The 10720-nt window shown below is 42.8% G+C and overlaps 1 protein-coding gene across 2 annotated transcripts; it reads right to left on the reverse strand.

Annotated features, from left to right (window-relative positions):
* cdc42ep1b (CDC42 effector protein (Rho GTPase binding) 1b) lies at positions 1–10382 on the reverse strand (the record flags this gene model as incomplete). 2 transcript variants are annotated; one of them, XM_035655592.1, is given in 4 exon segments in its annotated part: positions 1–825; positions 3605–4151; positions 5298–5799; positions 10237–10382. In XM_035655592.1, coding segments are annotated over 2 exon segments (1080 nt in total). In that variant the 5' UTR covers positions 4056–4151; positions 5298–5799; positions 10237–10382.
* Between the last annotated feature and the right edge of the window lie 338 nt (positions 10383–10720).

The following is a 10720-nucleotide window of genomic DNA, read 5'->3' on the forward strand; positions in this document are numbered from 1 at the left end:
AAAATCAATACAGACCAGGATCTGGTGGCTGATGAATGACACCCCCTTGTAAATGTCTCTGAAAAGAGGAAGAATGTTTCTATGGAGGAACAACAGACAATGTTCAGCCTCTCTGACTTGAACCCAGAACTTAGGTCACACTTGACTTTAGTGGATCAATGATGTTTCTGCTCTCTTTCATAAAGAGTTTCCACATCTAGACTTTGATCTCTTCCTCCTCATCAGAAAAGGCCTGTGGTGATTTGCAGCTGTGGGAATGAGTAGGAGAGGGAGTGCTGTTGCTCATCCTCGTTCCCTTCGTGAAGGACCCTCCATAATGACGAGACAGCACGTCAGCTGCCCTCTGGAACCTTTCCGCCTCCATTGCGGGCTCTGCTCTCTGAGGAGACCCCATGCTCGCATCTGGCGTCCTCAGGGACCGCCTCTCCTCGTCTTGCTCTGTCCAGTTAGGGCTACAAGAGCGCCCCCTGTTGTTCATGTTCCTGCTGAATGACCCACTACCTGTAGAAGAGTTTGGTGAAGTCACGCCAGGGCTCTGCACAGGCGTCTCTGTCAGAGAGCTGTCCCCCTCTTCCTCTCCCTCCTCTTCCTCACCTGCTGCCTCGCTGTGATTGGACATCTGAAGACAGCTGGGGTTGTCAATCAAACTCAGTACCTCAGTCATTAGGGAAGGGCCAAGGTCTACTGTGAACGAGGTGAGGGAGTCTGATCGCGTCAGTGTGATGCCATCGCTGTCGGACAGAGACGTTTTCCGGACATTTCCTTCTGGGAACTGTCTGTCAAGGCGGGAGAGGCGGGGCAGAGTGACAAATCCAGACTGTAGGCCTGCAAACACACAGAAGAAGAACACACACAGAAGTCACTGAAATGAAAAAAGAAAATCAGCACCCTATGAGGACATACTGCCTATGGGGGTGGGAGATGTGACGTAGTGAGAAGACACTGTTCGTTTTACACCAATGGTGGCTCCCATAGAGGTTAGCGTAGAGTAGTATTTCTTCATTGAAAGAAGCACAAAGATTGGCACTGAAGGCTTTTCTTAATGGAAAAGATGTTTTCACTCTTCTCCTGACTGGCTTCTGTAAAAGTTACTATGTTATATGGTTCGTTGATCTGATTGGTTGAAGTTTGCTTGTGATAGACAGATGGCCAGTATTTTTTTGAAAGCGCCTGTCCTTTTCCAAACAGTGTCTGTGTTAGGTTGTTGTCAGGTTAATGTGTAGTTGTCACTGAATTTAAAGTTATGTTTTTACTCTATTTCAACCTGCTCACAGAGGGAGTAAATAATATGGGGCCTTGAAGTCTGAAGTATAATCTGTTAAATAACCTTCTAGCAATTCAACTCTTTCACCACAGGGTGGCAGTATGTAACAACCCAGTAACCCACTGCTGGAAAAAAAAGATTTTTGGCTCCTGGACAGATTTAATGTTACTAACTGTCAGACAGTAGAAAACAGGATGAGACGTAAGAAATATTGAGTAAAGAAGTCCAGTAAAGACCCGGATGAAGGCCACAAGCAGAAACACCTTGGTCTGAAAACAAACTAGTGTTGCTGAGGTTTTTACCTCTTAAACGTTTTCCCTTTCTCCGTGTACTTCGGAAGCTGGTGAAGCTGTGCCAGAAATATCTACTCTGCTTCCACAGTCCAATAAAGAGGGAGGGATGTTCAGCTGATAATGCTTTGATCATTTGTGAAGAATGAAAGAGGAATCATATCTAATTTAAATTAAAGGTTTATCTTTGTAATATTAGAATCTCAATGTTAAGCTTTTCATAATAGTTTATATCCAGTTGGTACGTACTGTAGTTTTGAAATACTGGCATTGATTTTGATTAGTGGTGGACCTGTAGTTACTTTCAAGACTAACAACATTTATAACAAACAACTAAGAGAATATGAAAAGATGGATGGAAATAATGACATGGATGACAAACTGAGAAACCCACTCATGACAAAAGGTTCTCATCATCCTTCACTGACTCTCAATATCATGTCCACATCACTCTGTTTGGGCAAATTCCTTCTGACTTGGGTAAGAAATCTGGAGAGAGAAAGGGGATTTCCAGTCCAGACTGTGCACGCTGCTGCCTGATAAGCTCCGATTGGTTAAAAGATATAATGAATGGTGTGTTTATGCTGTGCATTCAGGCAGTGACACACACACACACAGAGATGAGAGGAAATGCACACTAAGTATATTTCTTTCTCGCAAACCAGCTGTGTGTGTTTTTGTTTATAGACCTAATTGTGTACAGGTGTTGCCTAGGTGATTCCAGATGACTCAGAAGAAGCCAGATTGTTTGCTGGTTGTCTTGGAAGAATGTGGGAACGATGTTGAAAGGGAGAGGGCAACCTCACCCTCTCTGTTTGTGTGTTCGCTGACATTTATAGTCCTGTTTGCGCCAAGTCAGCTCAGCCACTCTTTATGCCGTTTGTTCTGCTGGAGAGTGAATTGAGAGAACTGCAACTGTAATATAAAATACCACCAGTGTTTTGTTGTTGACTAATGCCGTGCTGCTCTGCTACTCGGCTTTGGCCCATAACTACATCTTTGGTCATTCTGTCTGGGTTGCAGGAGCTTTTAGGAACTTTTTGCCTACATCAGACGCAAAATTTAAAGTGATGTTCTGCGCCTCGAACTAAAAATATTATTTTACCAAGTCTCATTGTTTTTTCAGAATAAATTATTTTGTATTAAAGGACCAGTGAGTTGGATTAAGTGGCATCTAGCGGTGAAGTTGGAGATCACAATTCTCTTCAACCTCCCCTTCCAAGCGCGAAAGAGAAACTATTTAACAAATTTCCCCCTGGGGATCAATAAAGTATTTCTGATTTCTGTGCTACTGTAGAAACATAGCGGTTCAACATGGCGGACTCCATGGAAGACGACCTGCATAAAAACGGCTCATTCTAAGGTAACAAAAACATAATGATTCCTGTATGCAGGTGATTATATAACAATGAAAACATACCTATAAATATTATATTCTATTTCTGCTGAAAGATTCTTCTAAACGTTACACACTGGACCTTTAACAGCAAGAACCCAGTTGTTTGAGGTATTTTGCTGAAGTTTACATGTTTTCCCATTGACTGTCCTGATTTTTATCCAAAATAAAAACTGTACATACTTTATATTACAGAACACATAGTGAATAATTCATTTACTATCTGTGACAATAGTTCAAGTGAGGTCAAAACTAACCTTTAATGCAAAACGAAGTGAGGACTACTCAAAAATGTCAAGCTGAAAGCTGAAGTAAATCAATCCTGGGTGTCAGTGGGAAAGCTTCCACCTGTGCTTTTTAAGTAACAATTACAAAATGTGCCATAAGCCTATCATCAGCATATGACATAATCCTGTTCATGTTGTTTGACCTTTTTCAGTCAACTGTGCAGCCTTACTGGCTGTAGATGCTGTTACACTCATAACACCATGCCTTATTGTTTACCTAATAAACCATTACAGTATGAGTATGATTTATGACTTTTCAAAGAATATTACATTTTCTCAGCTCACTTTTAATGAAGATGATCTTGCTGCTAAGATGCTTTATATAAATCCTGTCCCATGCTGGAAGTGATTATCTATATTATCTCACCATATGCACAGAGGGAGTCATCTGTGGAGCTGATGGAGCTGGGAAACAGCATCCTCTGCAGGCACCCATTAGGGGAGTCCATGTTCAGCTGTGGTAGGGAGATGGCATTCTTGATGATGGGTGAGATGTCCGGTGGTGGAGATGACAAGTCACGGGAGCCCCCTCGCGGCCGGGGCACAGAGGTCTTCCGCACATGCCGAAAGGTGCGTGTGAAGAACCCGGTCTTGGAGCTGTTTGCCGAGTCCGGACTTCCTGGCTCCCTGGTGCCCCCGTAGTTGCTTAGGAAGGAAGTGTCACCAAACACGTCCCCGCCACGGCCGACATGCATAGTATGTCGGAAGTCACCCAGCGGCGGGCTGATCATGTCCACGGAGAGCTCGCTCTTGAAACGACGTTTCCCCTGAGAGCCAGACACAAGGCCCTTAATCCCTGGCAGTTTTCCCAGACTCATGGTGGCAGAAAAGTTGTTGATTTCCCTTTAATTCGAATGAGTGTGTCTGAGCTCTGATTACATGTCAGTCAAGTTTAAATTCCGGTTTAGGGTCCACTGTAAAACCAGAGAGAGAAAAAAATAAATTAAATGCCGGCAGAGTGAGAACAGAAAACACAAATATGTGGTTGTTCAGTCGGCAGAGAATGTGTGTATAATCCATTCTCCACACGGCCAGAGCCAACTATTCATCCACTGTCGGCCCACGGTTTCCCTTTTGGACCTACACTGAAAGATGCAAGTATTGCTGCAGAGTCAGTCAAGCCCCCGTCTACATCTCCTCTTTCTCTCTCTCTCTTTCATGTACAGCTATTACTGCACGTCTGTCCAGAATGACCAAACGCTCAGCTCACTTCTCCTGCACAACAGCGGCTTTCAGTCATGACAAAATAACAGAGAAGATGAAATACAAGGTCATACTTCGTTTCCTCTGGTTACCACAGCTTATGTGGTTCGAGAGTTTGGGGCTGGCTGGATCCTGATTCAGATTTGGTTCAGGGAATGACAGTTTAGAAATACCAAAGTCCTGCCGCAACTGCAAATACACTGAGATGTGATTTCAGCCAAACAACTCAGCTGGTCTGTGTGACACAAAAGTACAGAAACAGACTGATGTTTACACTGTGTTCACTTAATTTTATATATATACTTGGAGAACTGTCTTGTTGTCAGTCTCAACTTACGTTTTGCTTGCAACACTAAGAGGATAACCTCACCAGGAAGCCTCGTAAAACCAAAGTATTTTTAATTTGTCTTTCACCCTAACCCAGTAAAAGAAGCTTTTAAGTAGCAGGTAGGAAGAATTTTAAAGACAAAGTGAGACTGGACACCGGCATCCTTGACCAAACTTGTAAATAACTCAAAATGTCATTGGATTGAGGCACTTTATAGACTCATTTCCACCTTACTGTGGCGCCCCTTCTCAATATTATTTAGGTTTCAGGTAAGCCTACAAGGATTAGTGCCCGAGTTTATGTCTGAGGTGTTACTCAGTTCTCTGTGGTTTTTAACCTTACACACCCACTACACTACGACACGTAGCACTTTAGCATCCACTCACGCTCATCCTTTCTTTTACTGATTAGGGTTGTACATTTCTCCTTTTAGCTTCAATTAACTGAAATTAAATTCCTTCTCTTTTCAAGAAAGTAATTCATAAAACACAATTAAAGGTCAAAACAGTGTCTCCATTCTGTTGCTTACTGGCACTGACTCCTTTTCGCTTGTGTATTTCATCAGTTTTTCTGCGCTTGTCTTGCTCAAACTCCAAGCAGAGAGAGCGGGGGAGTCCACTGCCATGCACCGTCTCCCACTAAAGAGGTTTATCCATGTGTGGCACCACACCGTCCATGGGACATCCTGTCAACAGGCCTGTGACCCCTCTTCTTTTTTCTTCGGTTCCCTGGTCCCTCTGTACCCGAGACGCCAGACCTTTGAGAGGTTATCAGAGCAAAGGAAGAAGGAGGGTGACGCTGTCTTGAAAAGGGCAATAAAGTAAGGTGGCGTAATCCAGCAACTGTTTTGTCTGCATCATCCTGGAAGAAAGATAAGACTCCTGCAGGATTGTCCATGCACTGGATTAGCTGCTAATCCTTTCTGTCTTCCCTCCCTCTCCAACTCCCTCACTTGCTCTCTGCCTTCTTCAATCCACTTAGTCCTCCAATGGTGTCTGGGTAGGGGGGCTTCTGTGTTCTCATTCAGTTCACTTAAGGCCAGCAAAGAGAACAGACAGGGAGAAAAGAAGAGAGATGTTAGTTACACACTACACCAAAGACTAAAGCAGGAGCATTCAGGCGCACATAAATGTGTCAGGCAACTCAAACTTTGGCTCGGCTGGTGCTGGGAATGTCTTTCTCTCTCTCCATTGCCTGTGGAGTCTGCAGGTTCTCAAGGATTTCTGCAGAACCAGAAAATCTGAGCTCACCGGGAACTCTGTGTCTTTGAGTCTTTTGTGTACGACTCTGTGAACGATGAATATTAATTTCGGCACAAGCACTTTCAATTATTCTCTCCTGAGTCAACAGCACTTTTCTACAGTTATAAGGTTTATAATCATATTCATTTAAGCATTAAAACCATTAGGACATTAGTCAATCCACAATCTTAAACTATTACTATTTTGACTATCGATTATTTATGTAAGTTGTCCATTGAGGACAAACATTTGCATTTGCTGCTTTTCTCTGGTTTTTATTCTCTTTTAGACAGCTGGTTGGACAGAAAATGCTATTTCAAGACGCACACCACCTGGGACTGAGAAATTGTGCTTGGCATTCTTCATATTTTATAGACTAAACAATGAATTAGTAAATCCAAAAAATAACAATTAATTGGTGAAGATCATTAGTTGCAGTTTATATAAGTTGTTCTATGGAAATATATATACACACACATTTATTTTATTTATTTAGGGTATTTGTTTGCCTTTATTAAATAGGACAGCTCAAGATTGACAGGAAAGGGGAGAGAGAGGGGGGATGACACACGGCATACAGCCTCAAACCCACGGCCATTTCAGCAAGGAGTTTTGGTATATACAGGCCTAGCTCCACCAGTTGAGCCAGCAGGGAGCCCCGTACTGATGTTCCTGATGTGATGTTTATGTTAGAGGGAATCATTGCAGTTGTTTACATTAAACATGATGTGATGTGACATAAAAACAAAAAGCCTTGTCTGCACACAGACACAACATTGATACTATAAACCCACTTCTCCAGAGATTTTTCCCACAACCTCCAAAGGCCCTGTGTATCTGTTTTTCCTGGACACACTCTGAGCACCGTCTTCCTGTCTCCTGGAGAAATGACTCTAGGGCAAAGGGAGCACTGATAAGCTCCAAACACGTGACCTCTCCAAACTGCAGCCAGCATTGGATTAATGTCACCGGAGTCACTAGCCAGTGCTGCTGCCAGGCCAATCTGGGCATGTGATATAACAAATTGAGCAAGGTGATGGTGCCACTCTTTCTGGGCACTGCTCTGGGCTAAGATTACCTTCCCTAAATCTTAAAGTAATCCCAGTTGTTCAACATGACAAATGTTCAGGGGCGGCCATCACAGACAGCATTCAGTGCCTGCAACCTAAACATGGGAGAGGAAGGGATGATATGATGGAAGTACAGGTGTGACAGAAGACAAATTTGTAGGGTGACCATTCATAAAGAGGAGATGGGGAGGTAGGATGGATTTTAGCTGTTGCCTGATCCCACAGCTCAGTAACATTAGCTTAAAGGAGCGATTAGGGCCTATGGGGCACGAGAAGGTGAGAGGCAGATAACCGAGACAAACATCCACTGTCCCAGATTGATGAATACCTTTAAATACAATTTCCGTCCCTAAATCCCTAACCAGCAGGGCTTTTTTCTCTTTCTTCCCTCAGTAATTTTGGTGCTGCTTTTCAGTCATCGGATGCCTAATTTAACAAGTTTTCTCCTACTTTTATAGACGGCAATTTATCCTACCCCCGTATCATGCTTTTATAAGGTTTCCTTCTTCCTTCATGGCTTTGTGAGCAGTAAACGCAGCTCAACTCAGGTCTCCTCACGTATAATAAAGTGTAATACCAGCACAGAAATTCACTTTAGGAACTATATTCAGAAAATCAACCTCATTAGGGACACACAGAAAGACATTTAGATCTACTAAACATGTTATTTAATCCAAAATTGTACCTGCAGGCATCCATAAACAAGCCTGTTTTGCATGAGCTGCCTGACTGATTGCAGAGACAGAGACAGGGGAAGGGGGGTTGGAAAGTGTAATGGGAACAGCGTGCAATGAGGAGAGCAGACCGGACGCCATCTATTACGGCCATCAAATAATGGACCTGAGAACGCTGATGAGAAACACATTTTTACCTCCCGCCTTTATGTGCTTTTTCCCCAAGACTTCTATTTTAGCATCCTCCTTCAATAAATCTTGCGGTCTTTTATCTCTGTTTTTCCCTTTGTCACAAACACACACTGTCAAACATGCTTCCCTTCTCTGTCACGCTCCCATCTGCAAGCAGATTTACTGAGTTAGTCAAACATCTGGTACCACAGAGCCACAAACTGCAGAAAAGTGCTCTGATGAGATTTGATGGGCCCTTCAATCACAGTGGCTCAGAGAGAGAGTCATCTGTGCACTCGTACATGGACTTAAACACACACACACACACACACTCAGGGCTGTGTCGCAGTGGGTCAGACCTGAGGTTGCTTCCTCCACTGGACCGGGGAGCCACGGTCCTTTTACGGCACAGCACCAGCAAACTGTGGTTGAGGTCAGAACACCCTGACCATTACGCATGGCTCCAAAATACAACATGCACTCAGTTTATAGGATCTACTGCTGCAACGTGGCAATACTCCCCGAGGACTGCCAGGTCCTTATGGTGAGGGTGTCTCGTATGTTTGATTGCAGTAATAGCTAACTGTGATGATGTATAAATGTGATTATATCTGTATGTATGAACCCTGTGATAACATGGGTTCAAGATGATGGTGTCAGACTGTGAACAGAGATATGTGTGATGTGACGTATCTGAGCACTGTGACTTAAAATAAATAAACTTCCTGTTAACCCCCACGGACACTTTCCTTAATCTACTACCAAGTCAACAAAATATCTCACAAGAACTGAGATAAGAATTTACTGCACATTAGACCTCTTCAACTGTAGTTCATTGACTTCTTTTTCAGCGCACAAAGATTTCAAAGAAAACAACAGCAGGTTAGGCAACCAAATCAATCTTTATGGTCAGGTTTAACCCATGCCATCATTCACTGCTTTCATGAATTCTTTTTATTATACAGGGGAAATGAGGCCAAGCAAAAGAGAAGCGCAAACAAATCTCATTCTATTTCAATAGCCACGCTGAACAAAGAGCATAAGGAAATGTTGCCTCTCCAAACTTCCACATAGCAAACACAAACAGAGAGGCACAGTTAAAGTGGCCGTCTTGTTTAAAAAGTCTGTTTAATTGATGTGGGGCAGGGTAAACTCAATGACCGTGGCCATTTCCACCTTGAGTGCTCACTCCATCACTGTAGATTTTCTCTTATTTTTAAATCTTCATCTCTTGACAAACATATTTTCCATCTACCTTCATGTAATGATATAAAACCTGCATTTGTAACCACAGAGTAAACCCATTATTATGCACATATATATTTAGTTTAGAGTTCTTGTTCTTGCTCGTTGTTCTCCAGTGTTCACGAAAGACCTACACTGCTGCAGAGAGTCTTGAAGATGTTTGGATATTTGAAGTCTCTCTAACCATGACGCCTCTTCCCTGACAGGCTGCCAACCCACTGATCTGAGATCTGGCACAACTGTAGGACAGTTGTTCTGTAGTTCCACTGGAGGAGCACAGTGACTAATTGATTTTGATCGTTTCCACCAAACACAGTCTCACCACCTCAGTTAGGATCAAGCTGCAGTTCACGGCACTCTGTGGATTGTAACACTGTGTGAAGTCATATGACAGTCAATACAGGGCTTCATATTTCAATAAAAAAAAAAGTAAAAAAAATATGAAGTAAAAACACAAACCCCCACTGAACTAATGTGGATGATGCTGAAGAAGAGGGTGTACAGAGGGTGGAGGGTATAATGTATATTGTATAATGTAAGCATAAAAAAGGACTTCACAGCAACTTGGATGGTTGGATGCCAAGTTGCAGCATTTGGAAAATCTGCTCATTTATAAAGATGAAGATTGTTTTCTTTTTTTTCAGGATTTTCGAGACTCTTGATATTTTACTTTTTTTACAGAATAATGATGCAGTCTCTGGGCACATTATTTGACCTCTTTGGAGCTTGTAAATGCTGCTAATTAGCATTCAGGCAGGTTTTCCTCATCAATAAAGTAGTGATTATAACTTCAATCAAGTCTTTCCATTGTTTAGTGAATAGATTAAATACCCAAAAGAAACATGAACTCTCCATTTAACCAACTGACAACACAGTGATGTTACTCCTTTCTTCAGCAAGTGCACAGTATGTGCTTGCAGATTCATAAACTGTATGGTGTCCGTCAGACTCACGTGGGCATAGTGCAAAACGACACTTTCCCACTCTCCTGCTGTGACCATTAACTATTTCCAGTACACGTTACACAACAAACATCAGACATTTGCCGTTTTTCTGAATAATCTTACCTTAAAGTAAAGTCAGAGCGCAGTCCCTTTGCGAGCAGAAAACTTCACCGCCTCTTGTCTCTGTCATCCTCCTCGGTTTGCGGTCTGCACCGTTTCCGCTGGGCATGAACTGCGAGTCAGTGCGACGCAGCGGATCTGTGCTGCTGCTGAGTGGACTGGAAGGAGATGGAGAGGAAGAGGAGCATCGGGGGGCGGGGGGGGAGAGGAGGTGGCTGGACTCCAGAAGCGTAACTCCTGTAACTTTTATAAAAAAAAAAAATAATAATTTGTTATAGTTGGTGAAACTTTCACTATATCCTGACAGTAGAACATGAGACAGATCATCTGTGAAAAAATCCAAACCAATCAGAGCCAAGGAAGACAGTTGGTTGAATCAACTATGTTCAAGCTACCAGACAAAGCATCTGTCTATCTTTCTCAGCTCTGATTGGCTTTTTTTTTTTTTTTTTAGCCTGACTTCTTCACAGATTATCTGTCTCCTGTA

The sequence above is a fragment of the Morone saxatilis genome, unplaced genomic scaffold, assembly GCF_004916995.1.
Source record: "Morone saxatilis isolate NCDOM2014 unplaced genomic scaffold, NCSU_SB_2.0 Contig14, whole genome shotgun sequence".
In the NCBI taxonomy this organism is placed as follows: domain Eukaryota; kingdom Metazoa; phylum Chordata; class Actinopteri; family Moronidae; genus Morone; species Morone saxatilis.